Genomic DNA, 24,722 nt, shown 5'->3' with positions numbered 1-24,722 from the left:
AAGGTGAGCGTATTTTAGATGTTTCCTTGCACAAACTTGATATGGAGGGATTTTAACCTTCAATTGCACAAGTCAAGACACATTTTGAGGTAGTTGCCAAAAGGGTTTTCATCAAGACTTAAGTAGTCACCCTTCACTTATCTTGAGCGCATTTAGGAGGAAGGCCTGCACAATGTTTGGTGGAGCGCATACGAAGATAGTGATTGCAGAAGAAAATGAGGGCGGGATTTTAAGGTTTAATTGCACAAAATCTTGTGCTAGACTTGTTGACGTGTGTTTTGTGACCACACCATCATAGAATAAAGTTTTCCAACGGTCATTTTATCCTCTCTTGATCAAAATCAGATGTATGCTAAGATTGCAAGAAGATCATACATTGACTCCAAGGTTCCAACTGCATACTAGTGACTTTACTATGGATATGGACTCGTTTGGCTGATGTTGCTGGTAATCCAAGGGGACTTACATACAATTGAAGAAGACTTAGACAAACTTATGGCTTCAAGGAGATTCTCGTGAATGATTTGGCAGTAATATAGCTCTCTTTTTAGGATTTTTCAATGAGATGATGTGGAAAATAGAATCGGAAAGGGTTTAAGAAAGCTACTCTAAATATAAGAACTCAATAGATAAATGATTTAGATGAGATCTACCACACTTTACTTCGCCACTAGCAGACAACTACATAAAGATGGTGCAATCTTCAAAGGTTGTGTTTGTAGGATTTTAAACCATCGATGAACACCATCAAAGAACAATGTTCATCCAACAATTTAGATTAAGCACACACATATAAAAGCTCAATCCAACCTTGCACAATGGATAGAAATCATTTATCAACAAAAGGTATGAACAAGCAATCTCACCATAAAACACTGCAATCAACTTCGTTCATCTAAATGCTTGAAACAAACCTAAACTAAGTGAGGAAGGTGAAACCATGCAAGTTTTGAAATAACATAAATGAACACCAAAAGCCAATGTTTCACTATGATCACTTCAGAAACTTATCGCAACAATTTCATACAACCTCCCTCCATTACAAATGAAGGGGTGAACCCCTTTTATAGGCCTCCAAAAGGAAAATGGATGGCTGAGATTACAAACCAATCAATGGCCAAGATTAAACATGCAAAACCCTAATTACAATTTGACCAAATATTCCCAACCATGACACCAAGTAGTGGGAATAATCATAAATGAAGAATCATGCTGTTTACCTCACTGGGTAAACAGGAAGAATACAGAAACTGAACAACAATGCACAATGCAAATACAAAAGAAGTGCCAGAATAAGCTTGCCATTAATGTCAAAAGATGTTCATATTATAATCTGTCGTCAACATTACATGTCCTCCAACACCCGAAGATGGTACAATATATGACAGCCGAAGGGGTGCGACACAACCGTCGCGACTCCAACTACCTACCCGTCGGCTAACTAACTGACCGCCGTAACACATTATTACCGACGACAACATAAACATAACAACATAACATAATGATTATTCCCGACAACACATGCCACTACCTATTAATTACTCTTTGCTCCCAAAAATGGCGTCCATAATGTAATAAATGCACTACTACACTCAAAATCGCCCATTATGCATTAATGAGCCACTACCTCCTCGAACATGCCAACTGCCATGCAATTAATCAGCCATTACTTGGTCAAACATCCGCCAATAATAAATGCGCCATCATGCCCTTAAGCAAGCAATAGATTCTTGTCCAAAAATGGACACCATTATCCCATTCATTTATGGCGAATGCAATAAATTTGGCTATGACGACTTCCAACTCTCCTACGGAGACACTTGGCACAGTCTCTAGTTTGAATTCTAGCAATGAAATGTCCTCTTCACAATTGGAAAAAAACACTTCGCCATCTTGATGCCACTTTGGAAGAATTTTAACAATTTTGTCGACTTCTGAAGAAATTTTGTACGTTTGGAATTCTAGGAGAGAAAATCTTTCTAGAGAGATTTTTGTCCTGAAGGAAAATTTATGTGTTCTCGTGCACACTTTGTCCTGTAGGAAGATATTTCCATCAACTGACCACTTTTTCCATGTCTGGGGAATTTTATCTTGTCCTAAGTCCTGGAGAGAGAAAAATATCACACAACCAATTTTTCTCATGCCTTCAAATTCTTCACCTTGGGTGCATTTCTTCCCTATGGAAGGAATTTTAAAAAAATTTAAATTTTCCTCCTTAGCCTTGAATTCCATATTCTGTTTTGTCCTTGGGCACAGTTTCTATTGAAGGGAGAATACTTGATGTGGAAGAAAATTCTTCAATAACCTCTCTTTGGCACCCAAGTCTAGCTTGGAGCGCATTTTGCTAAGAATGGAAGATTTTAACCTTGCTTGGAAATTATTCTTTTGGAGCAGATTTCTTCATAGAGGAAGGAATTTCATCGTGTTTGCACTTTCCTCCTAGGTATCACTTTGGCACCCTCTTCATGCCTTGGGCGGATTTTGCTTGTAGAGGAGGAATTTAACTTGGAGAAGAAAATTCCTCCCTTACACCTCACTTTAGCTCATGTCCCTTCTTGGGCGGACTTTCACCTTGATGTAGGAGCATCTGGAATGGAGGAGAATTCCTCCAAACCTCTCTTTGGTGCCCAAGTCTAGCTTTGGGCGGAAATTTCATATGGAGGAGGCTTTTTGTCTAAAGAGGAAATTCCTCCTTGAGGTCATTCTAGAGCCCTCTTTATGCCTTAGGCAGATTTTCACTAGGAAGAAGGAATTCTTGCCTTGGGAGAATTTTCCTCCCTTACCCCATTTTGGTGCCTTGACTTCTTCCATGAGCGCCATTTCAATGTGGAGCAGGAAACTTGGACTTTTTTGGAAATTCCTCCTTAATGCTACTTTAGCGCTCTACCTCCTACTTGGGCGCCATTTGGCCATGGTGAAGGATTTTTGGCAAATTTGGAAATTCCTCCATGACATCTATTTGGTATCCTATCCTAGTCTAGGGCGCATTTAACCCTTCAAGGAGGGTTTTTGCATTTTGGAAGAAATTCCTCCTCTTCATTGATTTGGCACCCTCATCTCTGCTTGAAGCCCACTTTGGCCATGGAGAAGGAATTCATTGACATTTAGAAATTCTTTCCTGACTTGGGATAGATTTTTCATCTTTCCAGCTTTAACTACCATCATAGAATTGAGGAAGATTTCTCATGCCTTAGAATAATTTTCCATGTTTTTTCACTTTAGGAAAGAATTCCATACTTGGCCATTTTTTTGATCATCTGCCTGCTTTTTCAACTTTCCAGATTTGGACTCGGATTTTCAAGAATGCTCTGCCATCAATGTCCTGCCCACTGCCTGAAATAGACCTGCCAAAAATAGACTAACTAAAAATAGTAAGTATTTCCAAATATGAAATTAAGGCAAACTAGGACAGGGTGACACACACTAAAAATAGAAACTGCTAAAAAAAGTAAGTTTATTTAAACGCAACATTAGGCCAATCCGAGACGCAATGAAACTTACTAAAAATAGTAAGTGCTCATAATTTGCTCAAATTTCATTGGTAGCTTCCTTGAAGGGCTCTGACTTCATTGCTCTGCTCAGATTTTCCAAAACTCTAAGAGAATAGCCTCAAATCTAAGTTTGAAGGGCAAAAACCCTAAAATAGACAAAACAAGCTCCAAACTTACTCAAAACACTTGCAAACTTGATCAGAATTTTACCAAAACACTTGCAGACCCGGGGAGACCGAAGGGATTGCTGCGAAAAGACCCAAAGAACTACAACCAAAAGACCAAGAGGACCTAAAAAAGTAGGGGGTCCCCATTTGAATTGGGGTGATGTGTGATTCGGTCACAACAAGACCGGGTTTTAAGCGTTAGCTTACACAAACAAGAAGTGAGCGCACTTAGGTCGATTGCATGCATAAGCTAAGTAAAGCACAATTGAGGGTTGAATATGCACAATTTTGATGCAATGGCGGGATTTAGGGGGTAGGCATGCATAGGGCAAAGCGCATGTAGGGGGGTCCTTTGCACAAAATCTAGGCGGGACTCGAGGGTTAGCTTGCATTACATGATGTGAGTTGAGCGCATCTAGAGGGTTGGCATGTATTAATGCAATATGGAGCGGGTTCTGATGGTAACTTTGCACAAAATTATGCATGATCAAAGGGGGTTGAATTTTACTTGGTCAAATTTTCATGATTTTCCCCTTGAGCACAAGGTCCAAGTAGCCTTGCACAAGATGGAGAGTGGATTTAGGTAGGCTGAATGCACAAAATGATGTTAGAACAGATTTCAAGTACTCTTACAAAATGAAGGTGATGCCATTTGGACAACCTTGCAATTACCAATGTCTTGAGCGCATATGGAGGGTCACCTTGCACAAAGAAAGGAAAGTTGACTTGAAGGTTATGCTAACACAACTTGGATAGAACACACCCACCTCATCCCTTGAGAGGATTTTGACAATCTATTTGCACAAATGAGGAGCTGAATTTGACTATCACAAAGTTATACATGGATTTTCCCCCCCTTGGTTCATCACTTAGTCAATTATGAGATTAAGTACTAGTGCACAAATTACCCCCCTAAACCTTGCACAAGTTTGTACATGCTTGGAGAGGATTGACCCCATACTTAGACAAATTTTCATGATTTTTGCTCACCTAGGTCTCACAATATGGATCTCGAAATTCATGACCCTAAGGCACTATGCTTGCAAGCAAACTTGCCACTCCTTACTCTTTAATCCACTCATAACAACATTTTGCAACCCCTTTAGCATTGACAACATTAACGACCTAGCAACCTTAGCAACATTGACAACATGACAACTTGGCAACTTCCCTCAATCCAAACACTCCCAAAACACATCTTCTCTCACTAGCAAAGGCTAACAACTACAACTGTTGCCAAGCTTGAAGACGACCTAACTAAGACACTTAAGCTAAAAGAAAAAAAGTGGGGGTCCCCATTTGCAATGGGGCAATGTGTGAAAACGTCACAAAACATATATATATCTCTCCCTTGGTATTGGAGAGTCACATCCTCTCTACTAGCCACGCCTTCCTTTAACGAGTGGTGCCCCTCTTTATTGTGAATACATCTCTCCCTTGGTATTGGAGAGTTACATCCTATCTACTAGCCATGTCTTCCTTTAAAGGGTGGCGCCCCTCTTTATTGTGACCATTCCCCTTTGCTATCTTAATAGTTATTATCTTAACGAAACCATCATAACACCCGTGCCTCTTCATTCATAACCTGCAGCTGCTTTACATAATCGCACCTCATTAATAATTGTTAGTGACATGTGTTAATGTGGCACAATCCTTACCCTTCTTAATTTGTTCACTGCCCAGTTTATTTGCCTATGGATCTCTGTGCACTTATGTATGGATTGCTGCTTATTGTATATTAATTGCAACCCTAAACTCTTCAACATTAATCTATTTCTTGAGATATATTCATCGCTTCTCATCCACCATATATTATGCGTCTTCATAAATACTGCTCTTTATTTAATCACTCTTTGCATTGTTGTAGGGTCAGATTAGGGGAAGAAATTGTGAAGTCTTACTATCGTATGACAATTCCCTATTTAGGTTCTTTATCAGATCAGGGGCATGACAGAATCCCACTTTCTGTATTATTAATACAGATCCCATGCCCTTATCATAAAAAAATAATAATAGAATCTAAGCCGAGTAATATACATTTAAAGCAATTATTTATTTTCATGTAAGGCATGCAAAGACAATTCTCTTTCTAGATAGTACCTGAAGACGACCATAACGATCATATGCTAGGCGACCTAGCATAGGCTCTCCTTGCCAATCAATTCGATCATCTTGATCACGGATACACTGATGAACATGGATAGAAATTCCAGCCTCTGGATCATCCATGTCAAATTCATCACAGCCATCACATGCCTTTGCTTGCTTTTCCATGTCTGATTTCACTCTCTCTAGGATGATATTACTTTTTGTTGAGAACCTAAAAAGCATATGCACGTTGCAAGCTAAATTAATAATATATAAATAAAGTGTCCACTAACATTCTCCCATTACATTAAAGAAATTGTTGATGCAATAATAGAAAAAGAAAATCCAAGACGGTGAACCTGTTTGTTGGGATGTAATGAAATTTTGGGATTGAAACATTATCTCTGTCATTTGTGCATGGTATTTTTATCATTTCAGTGCCATTTGATATGTCTTCACATATAAGATTCTGACCCAAATACTTTATTCCACCATATGTTATCCTGTAGAGATAAAAGTGAACCCATGTTAGGTAGACATTCCTTAAATTGCTTATTGCTTCCTTGTATGTTTAAACCAGAACTACAGAATTATTAACCTTTTTGAAAACAAGACAAAGACATCCGACTAATATGTATGTTTGTTAGCCACATAGCTCGAAATAAACATAAAACTCAAAGAGAAACAAGAAGTGTAGCTTCAAAATGTTTCGCAGAAAAGCAAGAGCAAATCTCACATCCTAATTGCACAGCCAATTCAAATCCAAGATTTTTCAGTTGAAAAGTAGAATATGAGGGGCTATGCTGGTACTAAAAGAATTTAAAGAAAAAGTCAAATAGCTGTTTAGGTTTATGATTCAAAAGTATGAAGATTTACAAATACATGTATTAGAAAGGATGGCAATTTACAAAAGGCTTTGAGACTGTAACTGGACCTGGCAGGTTATAGACAGCTCAAATAGATCATGTACTGGTGTCCCATTCAGCATAGTTATTTGGCTGAGATTGTAAGACTTTTTGTTTGTGTATATACATACACACACACACACAAGTGTCCTCTCTATAGTTCAAGTTTTGTTGAGTAATATCCATCTTGTGTGATAAAATGGGTAGATGAATGACGTGCATTTGCTTGTGAAGCTGTATGAAAAAATGGTGAAATCATGATTGGCATTGCTATGGGAAGTTCTTTCTCTGGAGTAGCATAGAAAACTAAGCTCTCTCATAGAGAGAAGCAGATAGGGAACCAACCACTGCCTTCCTGCAGACATCATTAAGAACTTGAGTGATTTATATTAGACAAAATGTTCATCCTTTAATACCCTGTCAATAAAATTCATTGTGCTTGGTGTAGCATTTCAAATTTCTGAAAAAATTAAGTTAAATAACCACCATGTTCATCCACTCTTATTTGGATTTCTTTCCTGTTTTTGATGCTGCATGTAAGACATGACTGAGTAAAGATTTGCATGGAATTTAATTGAATGGGATTAATTAAGATGCTTGTCTAAAACTCAAATTCATCATAACTCCTATAGCTGACAACAGACAATCTGCATAGACATCATGACACTGCTTCACATTAGAAACAATATGCATGTGTGCTAAACGCACTACATCCATACTGCAGGGGACAATATGGACCCAGAGTCTGTTTCATCATTTTAGGGGTTGTAGTTGCCTGGTAGCATTAATAGGTTGATAGATTCTTATGTATGGAAAGGTAAAGAGACTTGTAACACTATAAGACAGTTATTGAGAGCTGTAATGCAGAGTGGAGCAGCTGTAGAGAAGTAGGACATTGAAAAGGCACTAGAAAACATCTTAAATCGGGGGCCTTGAGTATGATATTAAGGACTGGGAAGATATGAAACTTTGCATTTTTTATATTCGAAATTCATTTGGAAGGGAGATATTTGTCTATGTTTTACACCATGAGCTAATAATAGAAGGTAAATGACCTTCACAAATGATTAAGGTGGAAATCATGAAACTTGAGAAGGTCAGAGATATCATGAATAAATATTTGCAGTGGGATAATATGTCAGGTTCAAAAGTTCTATTTGGCAATTTTTTAAGCTGGTTGACATGTCTCTTTATAGAGTCCAAAATGATTAGTGAATATTGCTTTTCCTTGTGTGTGTCTCACCTCTTTTATCCTCTCATGATTGTTAGCAAAGACATAATGGTGCAACATGATCTAGAGACAATATTTGGACTTGGAGATGCCCAAGAGACCAAAAGCTGTGATTTAATGACTTGAAGACTTTACTGACAGGTTATTAACTTTTACATGCACTTGGATTCCTGTAATAAAAAACTCGAACATGAGAAGATATTAATTGAAATATGCTTGCATAGCTTGTTTATGCACTAATCTCTAGGAAAAGATACTACCTGGATGGAGTTGCTTTATCACTAAATCCCTGATTGCTTATTGTTGAATCAACTTCTGTTTTCATCTTTAAAAAGCTTGACAGTTCCCAAGATACAGCAACATCTACATTGTCGGCAATTGCCTTGTACATAAGGTAAAAAGGACAAACCTTGATGTTAATCTATAAAATTAAATTTGAGGGATAAATTGACTAAAAAAGGACAAACAATTTCAAACCTTGGTTACATCCTGATTTTTCACATCGGGATCATCTTTAACTGTAATTTTTTGATGTGCAATTTTTTCACGAATAGTGCCATTCAAATCTGCAGTATTATCACAATTGGTATCAATTTAGCATTTGAGAATTAAACTTTATAGCCATATATTCTCAATATCACACAAAATAATGATAAACATGTTTCACAAAAGCCTTTTATTTTCCCCATCAAAACTGAAAAACAGCACTATAGCCAAGTTTATGTCAAGGGGCCTTCAGAAATTAAACTGCATCAGAGAAAATTGGAAAATAGGTTTTTAAACCATGGATGATTTGACTATGGAAATGCACTCACGAAATATCCATGAGAAAACAAAATAGAGAGATATATCCAAGAAATAGCAAGCCATTCTAAAATTTTCTAGATAAACAGAAGAGAAAATAGATACAATAAGGGCACCAAACAGCAAGGAGAAAAAAGTACAGGCATAAACAAAGAAACATTTTGTGACATTCAAGAATCCTAGCTTCTAGGCCAGTTCTGATCTTAGTACAATGCTAGTTTACAGCAGGTGCTGTTCTCTCTTATTACAATAAAAAATGAGTACAGTCCAACCTTATTGTAAATAACCTAGGTTACTGGGTTCGGCCCCCTAGCCCCCTGGTCCTAGTCCGGTCCGGTCAGGGTCTGTGGTTCTGGTCTGGTCCGGTTGTGGTTCGAACAGGGTCCATTTTCCACAGGCCAGGTTCGAGCTAGAACAGACCTGGGTGGACCCAAGTCAAACCCGGCCGACCCAAAATACATTTTTTTATGCAAAATTTAATATTTTTTTGAAATCCACCAGTTAAAAAGTGAAAAATAAACCCTAAAAGTGACTTCTAAAACATAAACTTGACTTGTTTCTCCTCATTTGTGTTGCAAACAAAAGTTTTTTGCTAGCAGGTTAAAGAAAGGGTGAACAAAGTTTGGCTTCCAAAATCAAATAGGAGTTGAAGACTGATTTTTGAAGCTTCAACAAGTGTTGCAGCATCATTTTTACGCATTTGCAAGCTCCCATTGGCAGCAAGAGGCAGGTTTTTGAACATTTTTTCAACTATTTTTGTTTCACAAATTGTCAAACATGAAACACTAATTGTTTTTCATTGTTTTGTTTTTGTTTTTGATTTTGAATACGTTCATATTATTTCTTGTCATAGGAACTAGAATGGCATCTACCTCTTCCTCCATTCTCCCCTATGAAAGTATGTTGACATTATAAGACCACTTCCAAGAGGTGGGGGATTCCGTTGGAAATGCCAAGGATGTGGTATAGAATATAATAGTTCATATTATTGGGTGGTAAGCCATTTGTGTGGAATACCAGGAAGTGGCATCAAAAAATTCCCTGGAAAGGACAGCATACCTATACTAGATGAGACAGTGATGAAATATATTAGGGAGCATGAGGCAACAGAAAAGAGAGAAGCCCACAGATTGAATCAAACCGCACCAAAGAAAATAAAGGGAATGCAAGTCCCATCGAATCCCGATGTTGTAGTAGAAAACCACCCCTTCTTTTCCACAACTGAACCTCAAAGTGAAGCACCCTTGACACGCAAAAGAACAAAGGGGCCTTTAGAAACCGCATTTCAAAATGAGAGTCGAGACATTGTTGACCAAGATGTAGCAAGGTGCATATATGCAAAAGGGTTGGCTTTCAATGTTGTTCGCTCCCCATATTGGAAGCAAATGTTGAAAAGTGTTAATGAAGCTCCAAGAGGGTATAAGGGCCTAGGTTATGAGAACGTAGGTGGAACCTTATTGGAAAAAAAGGTGAAGGGGGTTGAAGATGCATTGAAACCCATAAGGGATTCATGGGCTGAGTCAGGTGTATTAATTGTTTCAGATGGGTGGAAAGATTCTAAAAATCATCCCTTGATCAATGTCATAGCAGTGTCCCCTAAAGGGGCAATGTTTTTGAAAGTTGTGGATTGTGAGGACCAAGTAAAAGATGGCCAATTTATTGCAGATAATCTCATCTCTGCCATTAAGTCAATGGGACCTCGCAATGTTGTCCAAGTCATAACGAACAATGCAAAAAATTGTAGAGCTGCTGGTTTGTTGGTTGAGGAACGCTATGATCACATCTTTTGGACACCTTGTGCAGTCCATTCACTCAACCTTATGCTACAAAGCATTGGGAATAAAATAAAATGGATCAGCGATGTGTATGCAAAGGCTGAGGACATCCAGATGTTCATCACAAACCACCACATGTCTCAAGGGATTTTTAGATCCTTTTTGAATTTAGAGCTATTGAAGGTAAGTGAAATAGTAATTTAATTTTACATTTTCTGATTTTTTTAATTTTCAATGTTCATAATATCATTGTGTAAGCTATATTGTGTATTCTTCTTTAAAGTCTGGCTTTATTTTTTAATCGTTTTGGCATTAATTTGTGTTAAAGGTTGTTGAAACCCGTTTTGCATCAAACACAATCGTCTTGAGACGACTTGTGAAAGTTAGAGTGGCACAATGCAATATGGTGATAAGCACCAATTGGGCTATATGGAAGTAGAGTAGCAGTGAGAGGGCAGCAAAAATTAGGGACCGAATATTGGATGAGAAATGGTGGGATCTTGTGACACATCTCCTTAGTATCACTGAGCCCATTATGAGCATGATTCACTATACCGACATGGATAGGCCTTGCATTGGTGAGATTTATGATGCCATTGACTCAATGCTTGAAAAAATGAAGTGCACTATAAATGCAAGAGAGAAAGACCCCAATGAGAAATTCTTCAAAGAAGTGGAAGCAATTGTTGTAGAAAGGTGGAATAAGATGACCACTCCTTTGCATCTTCTTGCCTATGCCTTGAAACCAAAGTACTATAGCAATCAATTTCTTGATAAATCAGGAAGGATTCCACCATGGAGCGATCTAGAAGTATCTGATGGGTGCAAGGCAGCATTCCTTAGACTATATCTGATGATGATTTGCAAGATATTGTTACAAATGAGTTCATAGAATTTGCAAATGGGAATGGTCTAAGTGTTGATGCTCTTCGTCATAGATCCAAGAAGGATGTTCATAGTTGGTGGTACTTCCATGGCGTATGCTTCCAACACCTACAACCCCTTGTTGTCAAAGTTTTATCACAAGTAAGTTTAATTAATTAAAATTATCACAAGTTTATTTATAGTTTACTTTGTCTTCATAGGTTGCTAGTAATTGTTAATTTTAATTTTGTAAATGTATAACTTTAACTGTTTACTTTGTCTTCATAGGTTGCTAGTTCATCTGCTTAAGAAAGAAATTGGAGCACATACTCTTTCATCCACTCAGTAAAGCGCAATAGGTTGCTATAAAAAAGAGCGGAGAATTTAGTATATGTGCATTCCAACCTACATCTTTCACACAAACAAAGTGACTACTCCCAAGGGGAAACAAAGATGTGGGATATAGAGTCAGAGCATACTGATTTGGATGCTCCTGCTTCTCAGCTTGTTGCATTAACACTTGATGACTCGGATAGCGAGAAAACTTATAGTGCAAAAGTGCAAGTGGCATTGGCTCATCTAATGTCAATGTCAATGATGAGGAGGATGAGGAGGAGGAGAATGAGGATGATGAATTAGAAATTTAGAGAATCCATTTGATGATTAAACTTTAAGTTTAAATTGTTGAAAGTTGAAACAATGATACTTGATTATTTTATCATTTTGATATTAAACTTGATGTATATGATGCTATTATCAACTATGGTATGATCATGATGCTATGATTACAAGTTTATGTTTGTTTTGTTGTTTATATCATATATGATGCTATGTGACATGCTAATCTTAATTAATGCTTATAGGCTGCATAAATATTAATATATATAAATATATGTATGTGTGTGTATATATATATATATATATATATATGTTTTTGTACTAACGAACCCAAACCCCTTTTCAAAATTTTGTAGTACCGGTTCTTCGAACCTAAACCGGCAACCTAGTAAATAACAAAGAGTGTTGGAGTGCAAGTCCTGAGATTCTACAATATCCCACTCCAAATTTCATAGATAGCTTCATCACAATGATATAACATACCCAAAGCCACAAAGGCAACTTCTTTTGATGCATAATAGTTCATATCATCTCTCATTATAAGAGCTTAATCAAATTATTAATTTGCAAATATACATCATAAAATATTAAAGTCTTCTGATCTTTGACACTTCAAATCTCTCCCATGTTCTGAATTCCATAGGTGTCTCGGTTGAGTAACTTATCTTTGTTTATAAAAATGTGACTCGTGCATTTTAGATGCAACAATAGTTGCAGGAATTTGACATGGAAAGGAAACAATTGTGGCTAGTTTTCTTGAATTTAATATGGTGGTGAATATTTATCGTCATCAAAACAAGGGAGATAGTATCACTTGTATGGTTCCTTAATGAAATACATTGTAATAAACACACAAGGTATATCATAGTTGATAAACTAGGGACCCAACAATAACTCAGCAAATTATTGAGCATTTGAAAATACACAAATTTTTAAAATATTCTTCAAAAACCCAAATATATACTGAATTTGTAGAACATATTACCGATTTCCATGATATACAATCAAAATTTGAGTTTAATACATATCATAGACCACATAACAAGTACAACCTCTAAATGCAATTTAGTTCAATACATATCATAGAATATAGAGCACAAAACATGTACAATCTTTGAATACATATTAATTTCAAGTTTTGTGGTATCAATGAAAATTATAAATCATAAATTTCATCTACAATTAAAGCTCAAAAAGGTTTTTTTGCCATTGTGTGGGTGTTGCTGAAGTAGATGGTATAGCTGCAATATCCTCAACAGGTGCTTGTGCCTCATCCATAGTGATAGGATCAACTTGTGTATGTGAGGAAACTACCTCTATTGGCTGAACAACCTTGCCTTTTGCCTCCGCATATGCTGCCACTTTTGTTTCCCATTCAACCTGCTTCCCTCTCCAAATCAGCCAACTCATCATCACTTAACAATAGATCCACATTGACATCATCAGGCTCAACAATCCAATCTAAATATCGCCCAAAGTCATTGAGGTCAAATGATTCGTGTGAACCTATTGATGTGTGTTTTATGCACATAACAATTTAGAATAAAATACCAAAGTAATTTACCCTCTCTTGAACAAAATCACCTCAGATGCTAAGGATAAGATCAACTAAAATGATTCCAAGGTTTCTACATGTCAGGTCTTGACGAGTGGGTAACTCAATGGTCGATGTGAATTGTTGTGTTCACTTGGGGACTTACGCAAATGTTAGGATTATCTCCTTCGATCATGAAGATGCAGAATAGGTGTGTTGACAACTTAGGATTTAACAATGAAGCTCCGGACTTAATTCTTACTAAAAAATGAGCAAAAGGAATAAGGTTCAGGAAATCTATTCTAAGCCTAGGAATGTAGGAAATGATGAACAAATCTAGTGGAATCAAACTAGGCAAGGTCTCACAAATAGGCATTGACACAGGCTTAGTGCAAACGTCTAAGGTATACTTAAGGACTTTTAGACCATTACCATCAAACGTTGGCACCATCCAAGTTGATGCTTGTCAAGGGACATGTAATAGTTAAAGTTAAGCTTACTCAAATTTCCAGTTGACCACACAAGGTGCACTTACCAGCGGCAAGAGGCGAGTGGTATGGATTAAGGATTCCACATAAATAAATTCAACAAATCTTTCACTCAATCTAACATACATGAAAATAAATTCTAATCTAACTTGGAGGAATTGAGAACCATGAATGCAAAGACAACACTTGAAGAGCAAAATCATCAACAATTGAACAATGATTATGATTCAAATAGCTGCAACATATACCAACAATTCTACAAAAACTCTCTCTTACAAATGAGAGACAAGGAGGTATATATAGAGTCTCCTACAAAATGGATGGCCAAGATTCATACAAGATCAACGGCCAAGATCATGCCAACTAAACCCTAGAATTGCCCTAATTAGGGTTTACATAAAAAATGGTGCCACCAACATATGGCCAATAGAAAGATACTTAGTCATCAAATAGGGAATCTTCTAGAAGATTTCTCCCTGCATCTCTCTCTCTCCTAGCATATTCCAAGAATCTAGCCAATACTGAATCTAACTCCTCCATGGAAATGCTCGGCAAGGTATCCTGCTGCAAATCAATTACATCCAGTGAACTCGAACAAGAGTCGAAAGTGTTCTCCCAATCTGGCATGAGCTTCTGTGAACTATGAAAATGAATCAACAAAGAGACCAAGTCATCTATCTGACTCTTCTTCAAAGAGTCCAACTGGCAAAAATACATAAATTTCATCTTGTCTCTTAATTCGGCTAAGTGTAAACCACTAGCATCACTAACATCAACACCCAATAATTCCTCAATTGAGGCAAGGATCTTCATCTGAATGTCTTGAATCAATCCCTCCATCTCCATGCAACTCAACTAGGCATTCTCATAAGTTGATCTCTTCACGGCCAATGAACAATACCAGCCATGGAAATCCTATCTATCTCCATTGTGCTCAATGTTCTCGCTGACCAAGGTGGAATTAGGAATCCTCTTCAAAGCGTTGAGGCGTCGAATAGTCTTCTCCTAAATAGGCCAAAATTATTCCCAAACTCCCTACAAATATTGGATTCTAAACACGAGCCTTGTTGTCCTATCATATGCCTGGACAAACTGAGTAAGGAAATCATCCGCCTATTTTCTTGCACTCTCAATCCACTTTTCCACCTCCGAGAGTGTATCTCTCCCTGCCTCATAGTGTGAATGTATTCCATGGTCAACTGCAATAGGGGAAATAAGGGTGGGATTCTCACGCCTTATCCCTACAATATACTCTCTAAGTCTGATATTCTCTTCTCTGTGCTTTTCTTTCTCTTCAATTTCTCTGTCTAACCTTGCATCGATCGCCTTAAGGTTATCACCAACCTCCTGAAACTCTTGCTCTCTTGATGTACGGCCAAGGGTAACTGAAGTAATCTGGAAATCCATAGGAGTAGCAATGTCCGCTGTCACGCCTGCCACAAGAACAACAACCTGCGCAATCCGCATTCCCGTCTCATCTCTAACTATGTGCAACAAAATCTCAGCTCTCTTGGGTTCCTTATCCTTAGCACTCCTAGCTAGGTAATCATCAATGTTATCAATAGGTTGTACCTCTATCATTTTCTTACTTTTCTCCATACTTCTCATCAGCCAATCAGGAATAGAGCCAATCAGGAATAGCGGCCATCTCCATGCCATCATCGAGACACATCTCTCAATCAAGCCCTCTCAATACCGAGATAACATCATCATCATCATCAAGATTATTCTTGGTCAAATCGTATATCTCATTTCCCAAACTAACCTCCAAAAGGACAATAGGGGATCCCGACTGATCATCATTCTCATTTGGTGGTGCAGATGTCGTTGTGGCATGTAACTCCGAAATATTTTTTGCTAGTATCACTGTGTTGGAACATTGTTAGGTTTCCCTATTCTGCTATGTTATTTCAATCACCTTAATTGATGAGACATTGAGAGGTGGTGAAGGAATGATAGGTGAGGGAATGATAGTTTTTTGTTTCTTCTTCTTCACCTCTTCAATCCTCTTCCCTCTGGCCTTGACTCCTCTTGGCATGTTCTTCCTTCTCTTGGGAGCTTGACTCTCTTCGTCTACATGAATCCTGACATCATTGATAGTCCTCTGATCATCTTCAGAAGTAGACTCTTCCGGCTTCATCTTTTCATAAGTGAAGGGAACACCCATATCAACTAACTTATTCATCTGAATATCTACCCACGCACGAGAGAAACTCAAGACCTCTCTAAACAATATATTCAAATCAATCTCTTCCGATTCTGACCAATTAGGCAATAAAATTGCCTTCTTCATTTCATTCTCATACTGTGGATGCGTATAATCCCTGTCATCTAACACTTGATCAGGAATGAGGAAAAGTCCACACTTCCTCATGAAATCCACTAACATTCTGGACCACATTCTTCTCTTCACTGCCTGCTCGTCCATCAGCTCGGCCCAATAATCTTCTGTCTATCTTGTGGATGAACTTCTCTCCCCTGATCCTTCCAACTTTCTTATCTGGATCAAATCTTTCTCTTTTCTTGAAGGTTGTAAATCGATAGAATGCAAGCTCCTCACTCGCAGTGCTGGCGGCTAAGGCAGACTGGCAAACCTCCGACGTCTTCCCAACTGAAATAGGGAATGTCATGTCTGTCCTATGCTTCTCTCTTTGAATGGAATCAAACTCTAGAAGCTGTCTCACCACTTCCAACAAGATCATTCTGTCAGACAGATACTTAGGAAGCCTGTAGGGTTCAGATTGAAACCCATAAATCCTAAGGTACGTGAAAGTGGGAAACTAAATATACCACGATCCAAATTTCTCTATTAGCTCTGTTGCCTCCTTGGACAATCTTTTGTGGATTCCGCCTTGCAGCATCCACGTGATGTACATGGTGAATACATCATTCACTCTCTTATAGTCTTCAATTCTATACATGTTCAGTTGGGGATAACACTCATGACTCCTGAATTGTCCTTGCCCATTCCCGACTTCACCTCTGCATATCAATCCTTTGTATGAAACGAACCGTGCAAGCAGGTATACCAAGTAGGAAGTCATGGCGAATGATTTGGACCACTCTAAATTCTTCAGCTGAAAGCCCAGATTGTCACTTATGATTCTAGACCAATTTATCAATGTCCCTCTAAGACAATCCTGGATGAAATAGAACATCCATCCATCGAATATTGCACCCTGTGGCATCCCCATCACTCTATTGAGCAGGAATACTAAGTCACTATACTCATCTTTAAAGTCTGTGCACATGAGTGTCTTGGGAGCCTTGGAATGATGAAGCCTAGGCTCAATCATCCACTCTTTATTTATCATACTCTTACACGCATCCATCCTCTTTGTGTACCGCTCTTTATATTCTTCCTTAGTTGCATCTTTCATATCTGTTCCGCATGGAATTCCAAACACCTCAACAATAGCATCTTCAGCAAGGTAGGCAATAACAATGCTCTTAAGAGTTTTGATCATTCGCAAGCGAGGATCATAACATCGTGCACACTCCAAGATAAACTCACTGCATTGTATGGACTATGGAAATCCAGCGGCATGAAAAATACCACTCTTCATAATGTTTACATATGCTGGGGAAGGAATTTGATTTTCAACTCCAAACATCTGATGTCGCATCAGTTTTAGGTTCAAGAAATGCATGTTTGTATCTGTGATCTCCTTCCATCTGGATGACATATTGGACCCTGGATAGAATCTAGTCTCCAGTATCTTCTGTTGTTCTTTCCTTTCCTTAAATCCAGACTTTGACATCGCACCTGTACCAAGCTTGAAGTTAGAACTTAAGAAAATAAATAATATTCTTAATAGAATTGCTGACTTCCTAAAAATTTTAAGCTAATTAGAGCATGAAGTTAGGAAAATAGTCCACACTCTTGGTAGATCTTGACAATTAGATTCAAAATGTGACAATGTTAGGGTATGAAACCCTAATGAAATTCATTAACACCTCCTTATACTTAGAAATTGTGTAAACTAAAGTGCAAAGGAGTATACCGGATCAACGGTGACTAAGGCAAGGTGTGAAAGGTTGTATTTTCACACAAAGTATGTATGAGGACACCTTCCGTAGTCAACAATGGAGGTCAACAAAATCTAAAGACAACCTGAAAATTAAACTTTTAAAACATGTTGCAATCACCTAGATATGCACAAATGTGATGAGAATCAACCCTCCAAGACAAACATAAGAAAATTTGAGCATGTATGTAGGGTTGGAAATGAAAACATAGTCTGAAGACAAATCTGAAAATGAAGTTCACAGAGTTACCAGCACCCTTAGGAATGATAAAATACTTAGAAATAAACTCCGGAATGAAGCAAGAATGCTTCCCAAGTGAAATTGCAAGGTAGGTAGGTGGCTGGAAAATTTTATTTTCTGAGGACAGCCCCCCTACAATGGAGTTTCAGATGGAGTTTCAGATCTGCAACAATGGAAGATAACTCTGAAAATTGATTGAGAATGCCTCCAATCAGCCCTTCGGATAAGATTGCCTAAGGCACAAAATAGTTGGGAACAAGATATAGGTCTGAAAATTGATTTTCCATCTAGCTATGGAGGTCAAACAAGCTGCAACAATGGAGGATAAACTCAGATCTGCAACATATCAGCAAGTAGGGAGTGATAGCAGCCACCAAGTGTGAAGGGAATTCACCAAAATAATGCCACAACACTTGCCAAATCAAAATTGTAATTTCCAGCTATGGCGCCATCTTTGAAAAATCTGAAAAATGTCTTCAATGCACCTTAATCTGCCAACAATCTGCAACTAAGATCTGGGAAAAACAAGCAATAATGGTGGAGCTAAGAAAAATCGCCAAAGTTCTTCAATCAACAAAAATCGCCATCCTTCACAAAATCGTGATTTTCACCAAAAATGGCGGACTTCACCAAAATCGAAAATCTCAAAACAATGGAGGCAATAAGCCTCAATGGCAGCAATGGAGAAGATTACCAAGCTGGAAAAAATGGAGGCCTTCAATCAAATATTTCACTTCAACACTTCGCCAATAAGAGAGAAAAATCCCCAAACATGGAGACACCTCGCAAACTTAATAATAAAATATTGCTGGAGACTCCTCTCTTATACTTGCTTTCATCATCAAATTTCACCACACAAGCAATGTGGGATAAAACACTTGCTCTTATACTTGCCTGGCAAAACTAACTTGCTTCTAGAAGGGTAAAAACATTAAATGCTCATTGCAAGTTATAGAATTTTGTTTTTAAATTTTAAATAATCGTCAATCTGTAAGAACCCAACTTGGCTCTCCTCTGCTGACTGTTTCTTTTGAATGCAGTAGATTTGGATTTGTTTTGGTTTTTGAATGTTTATGGATTTTTTTTGTGTTTTTTTGGTAATAATGAGCAATGATACAATACTGAAATAAACTCCTATGCTTAAAATAATACTAAAACAATAATATTACTACTGGAATTAATTTACGAGACTATCAAGGGAATGTTTGTTCTGTTTTATGGCCATTATGCCTAAAAAACAAATTCATTACAATGTAAGATAAAAACCTGATTTTTGCTGTCCCAGTAGATGAAAAATCTGCAAACTGCAAATTTTAATTTTTAAAATTTTTTTACTGTTCACGCGGTACTGTAGCAGTCAGTACGGCAACACTGTAGCAGTCTGTACGGCGGTACTGTAGCAATACGTACCGTACTTGTTAATCACCAAAATTTCTTCAATAAATCTGCAATAATTTCTCATGAATTTATTCTTCAATTCTGCACAATTAGATGCAAATAAGACCTTTGAATGAAGTCTTCCTGAAACCAAATATCACTGAATATTTCATCAGCTCAGATGGTGAACATTGAAGCAACTACGTCCTCCAATGGTGGCTGAAAACCCTAGTCTCTAGAGCAAAACCCTTTCAATTTCACAAATACCAAAATAAAAAATAGCAATCCTCCCCTTCTTTCCAAACTCAACGCTATATATCCTTTTTGCAAATCGTACCCTAATCCTCTTAATTACAATTTTGCTTGAAGTTTCATTTAATTTCACTTTGGGTGTCAAAACGATTTTAATCATTAAATGGGCATTTAATTTTAATATTTCAATAGTCTAGCTCAGATAATTTAATTAAAAACATGGCCCCGTCTAATGATGAGTTGACCCTCAAGTTAAGTGATTATAATATAAAGTCACTTTATAACTTTATTATTAAATCACTTAATAATAAATGCTAAGTTATTTAAACTTGTCTAACTCCATGAATATTTTGAATTTAGCTATGCCGTCTGAAACTGGAGCTCACCAGTTGACCACCCATCTGACCGTGATGTCTGCTAAAAATAGCAGGGGTCCATCTCCAACTACTAAAAATAGCCTGGCCAAGCCAAACTCAAAGCAAAACTCATCATAAACAAACTCTGGCAACCCAGAAGTGTACTCTGCTTTGTCCTGGGAAGATCTCCACGCCAAGGTGACCCTCTATCCAATCCTACTAACCTACGAGGGTCTTTGATAGGCTAATCACAAGCTAGAGTGATGTCTCTAGCTAGAAGGGGACATCACAGTCCGCCCTCCCTGAAATTGCTTGTCCTCAAGCAATCTCAACTCTGGATGCTGTGAAATCTCCTCGCTCTCCCAAGTAGCATCCTCTATCGGCAAATCCTTCCACTTCACCAAATATTCCCGAATGGTACGTCTCCTCAAGTTCCTTTCTCTGAAATCAATGATAGCCTCCGGTATAAAAACAAGTTTTCCCTCATCATCCAGGGGTGGTAGTACTGTAGAAGGCACAATATGATGTCCTAGCGCCTTCTTGAGGCGTGACACATGAAAAACGTTGTGCACCTTGCTCTCCGCCGGCAAATCTAACTCATAAGCCACCTCCCCAACTTTCCTGATAATCCTAAATGGACCATAGTATCGTGGCTTAAGTTTCTCGGCACCACTCTTCTTGAGAGTGGATTGACAGTAAGGCTGCAACATAAGATACACCATATCTCCAACCTCAAAAGTCCGCTCAGTCCTCTTCTGATCTACATACTACTTTTGCTGATTCTGTGCCTTAGTTATATTATCCTTGAGAGTCTTAACAATGTCTTGACTCTCCTGTAACAAATCACCTGCACTGGGCACTCTACTGTCACTCAAAAGCAGATCCATAAAATTGGGTGCCTCATACCCATACAGGGCCATAAAGGGTGACATCTGAATAGACATGTGATAAGTGGTATTGTAGCAATACTCACAGAGATAAATCCACTTTACCCATGCCTTCTGTTGCCCTGCTATATAATTTCTGAGATATCCCTCCACCCATTTGTTCACTATCTCCATCTGACCATCTATCTGAGGGTGGTAGCTAGTACTCGGAGTGAGCTCTGTCGCACACAACCTGAATAGCTCCTGCCAAAAGTGACTCATAAACCTGCTATCCCTGTCACTCACAATGCTCCGAGGTAAGCCATGTAATCTGAATATCTCCTTGAAGAACAACTCTGCCACCTGTGTAGCAGTGTATGTAGCAGTGATTGGAAAGAAGTGTGCAAACTTCGTAAGGCGATCCACAACCACATATATGCAGTCCCTGCCTTGGGCTCTAGGCAATCCTGTGATGAAGTCCATAGACAAACACTCCCACTTCCTATCAGGAATCGGAAGTGGCTGAAGTAAACCGGCTGGATAGGAGTGTTCTTGCTTATTCTGCTGGCAGGTGGGACACTCCCTAACATACTGAAGTACCTCTGCTTTGAGCCCTTTCCATGTGAAGCGCTCTCTAATCTGCCGGTATGTCTTGTAGAAACCATGATGTCCTGCAATAGGTGAATCATGAAAATATTTCAGAACCATCCTCCTCACTGCTGATCCTGGAACCAAAAATATTCGCCCTTTGTAAATGATGAGCTCATTCACAAGGGTGTATCTGCTGTCTTGAATAGTCCCATCTATGAATCCAGCTGCCCAAGTATCCTTTGCATACTCTACAAGGATCAAGTGTCTCCAATCCTCCGATATGTCTGTCAATAAGCTCAAATGGGGCCTACGTGATAAGGCATCAGCAACTACATTCTGTGTCCCCTTAAAATATGTAATGTCAAAGTCATAGGACTGTAACTTGCTCACCCACTTTTGCTGCCTATCATTGAGATCTCGCTGCCCCAAAAAGTATTTTAGGCTATTATGGTCGGTTTTTATACAAAATTTGCTACCTACCAAATATTGCCTGAATTTAGCCAAAGCATGCATAATGGCTAACATCTCCTTATCATATATGCTGAAGCTCCGCTCTGGCCCTCTCAATTTCCTGCTCTCATAAGCAATAGGGTGCTTCTCCTGCATAAGCACCGCTCCAATGCCCTCTCCGGAAGCATCACAGTGTAGCTCAAAAGGTTGGCTGAAATCTGGTAATGCTAACACTGGACAAGAAGTCATCAACTCCTTAAATTTCTCAAAACACTCCTGTGCCTCAAGAGTCCACAAGAAAGCTCCCTTTCTCATCAAATCTGTCAAGGGTGCTGCATGCCTAGAATATCCATCCACAAGCCTCCTGTAGAAACCACATAATCCCAGAAAGCCCCTCAACTGTGTAAGGTTCACCGGTGAAGGCCACTCCACAATGGCACGAATCTTTTCAGGATCCATGCATACGCCCTCTGCACTGATGATGTGACCCAAGTACAACAACTCTGTCATGCCCAAATCACACTTCGACTCCTTTGCATACAAGGACTCTCTGCCCAATATATCCAACACCGTGTCAAGGTGAACCAAGTGCTCCTCCCAAGATCTACTGTACACCAAGATATCATCAAAGAAGACAAGTACAAATTTCCTCAACTAAGGATGGAAAACCCGATTCATTGTTGCCTGAAAAGTAGCAGGTGCGTTAGTTAGCCCAAATGGCATAACTACAAACTCAAAATGGCCACAATGACATCTAAAGGCTGTCTTCTCAATGTCCTGCTCTCTAACTCTGATCTGGTGATAACCTGATCTCAAATCTATCTTCGAGAAGAAGCAAGCTCCATGAAACTCATCTATCAACTCATCGATCCTAGGAATGGGGTACTTGTTTTTAATTGTCTTCCTATTAAGCACCCTGTAATCAATGCACATCCTCAATGTCCCATCCTTCTTCTTCACTAAGACCACTGAAGAAGCGAAAGGAGACTTACTTGGTCTAATGTGGCCCATAGCTAGTAACTCCTTTACGGTTTTCTCAATTTCATCCTTCAACCTCTTCGGATGCCTGTAAGGTGTAATCATGATGGGTTTAGCCCCCTCCTCTAACTCAATGATGTGCTCAATACCCCTGTCTGGTGGTCTACCTGGTGGAATGTCACTGAACACCTTAGAGTGTTTAACTCTAAGATCCTGAATATCAGGAGGATATTCAATCTTCTGCTGTCCCTCCTGTGATGGCATCAACATGCACTCTGCTGCCCACTCTACCTGATCATGTCGAATCAATCTAGCCATCCTCTGGAAAGAAACCATCTTGAGATCACTGTCCCTGATTGCCTTAAGAATATGTGTCTTCCCATTCACTTTAAACCTCATCTCCATCTCCTTGAGGTTAAGAGTGAACTCCCCAATATCATGCAACCAACTCATCCCAAGGACTATATCTGTATCTCCCATAGGCACAACATAGAAATCTGCCTTAAAGTCATAATTATTAACTTTCAATGGGAGTCCAGTGATCTTACGATCACATTTGAGGACATAGCCATCAGCTACCCTCACTCTAATTCCCCCAAACTCCTCTGTTTGTATGCCACGCTTCTCCACCATCCTAGCATCAATGAAATTATGAGTAGCACCTGTATCAACCAAAGTTATAACTCGTTGTCCAGCAAGCACTCCTCTCATCCGGAATGACCCTTCCTGCCTAATACTTGTGAGACGAGCTTCCCTAAGTTGCCCATCTCCTTCCCCATCCTTGGACTCCATTTTAGACAAGTTTTCAGCCTTGTCTTCGTCTTTTTCACCATCTATTTCCTCTATATCAGACTGCTGGTCTGAATTATCTGATTCTGATTCCTCATAGTATGCCCACATAACTCTGTTAGCTTTGCCCTTTGGTCTAAGAGGACAATCATGGTTTGCATCATAGGGTCCCTTACAGTAGAAACATAATTTTTTCTTCCTCAAATCATTTAATGTTTCCCTGTCAAAAGGTGCTAGAGTTTTATCTTTAGAATCATTTTTAAAATCAGTCCTCTCTGGTTTTTTATAAAATGGTTTGTTATCCTTACTAGAAGATGCTCCTTTGGACTGAAATTTGTTTGTTGGGACTGCATGTTCCATACTTCTTGCCTTTTTCATAGCTTCCTGTAAAGAAATAGGATCAAATGCCTTTATCCAACCTCTCAGTGGTTCGGATAGGCCCTCAATGAAAAGAACTATCAATCTACGCTCTGAAATGTTTGGCACCATGACTGCCAACCACTGAAATTCACCAATGAAATACTCCAAGTTGCCTGTTTGTTTTAGCTGTGCTAAGTCCCAGAAGTAAACCTCTGGATCTTTCTTGTCAAATCTTTCAACCAACCTATCCACGAAGTCCTGGTACTCTGTCACTTGATTATGCTGAAGTGTTACCATACCATGGTACCACCAATCATGTGCTACTCCCTCCAAATGCAAAGTGGCATATTTGATAGCTTCAATCTCTGTCATTGGCCTCAGTGCCAAAAATGTGTCAAGCTTATGAATCCAAGCTTGAGCTGTCATCTTACCACTCCCATCAAATGTAGGCATAGTAAGCTTGCCTGTA

At 38.6% G+C, this 24,722-nt stretch overlaps 1 protein-coding gene across 3 annotated transcripts in view; it reads right to left on the bottom strand.

Moving 5' to 3' along the window:
- Positions 1-24,722, bottom strand: part of LOC131061313 (uncharacterized) — a 154,268-nt gene that overhangs the window by 35,595 nt on the left and 93,951 nt on the right. For all 3 annotated transcript variants that reach the window (XR_009359362.1, XM_057994931.2, XM_059213851.1), the window contains exons 8-11: positions 8,360-8,448; positions 8,143-8,264; positions 6,106-6,249; positions 5,759-5,978 (exon numbers count right to left, since the gene is read on the bottom strand). Coding sequence is in view for 2 of the 3 variants with exons in the window: in XM_057994931.2 (XP_057850914.2) it covers positions 5,759-5,978; positions 6,106-6,249; positions 8,143-8,264; positions 8,360-8,448 (575 nt within the window). In the remaining variant the exon portion in view is untranslated. The remainder of the gene's footprint in view (positions 1-5,758; positions 5,979-6,105; positions 6,250-8,142; positions 8,265-8,359; positions 8,449-24,722) is intronic.

The sequence above is a fragment of the Cryptomeria japonica genome, chromosome 11, assembly GCF_030272615.1.
Source record: "Cryptomeria japonica chromosome 11, Sugi_1.0, whole genome shotgun sequence".
Classification (NCBI taxonomy): Eukaryota; Viridiplantae; Streptophyta; class Pinopsida; order Cupressales; family Cupressaceae; genus Cryptomeria; species Cryptomeria japonica.
Note: the sequence above shows the minus strand (reverse complement) of the source record. Positions and strands in the feature narration are given on the sequence as shown.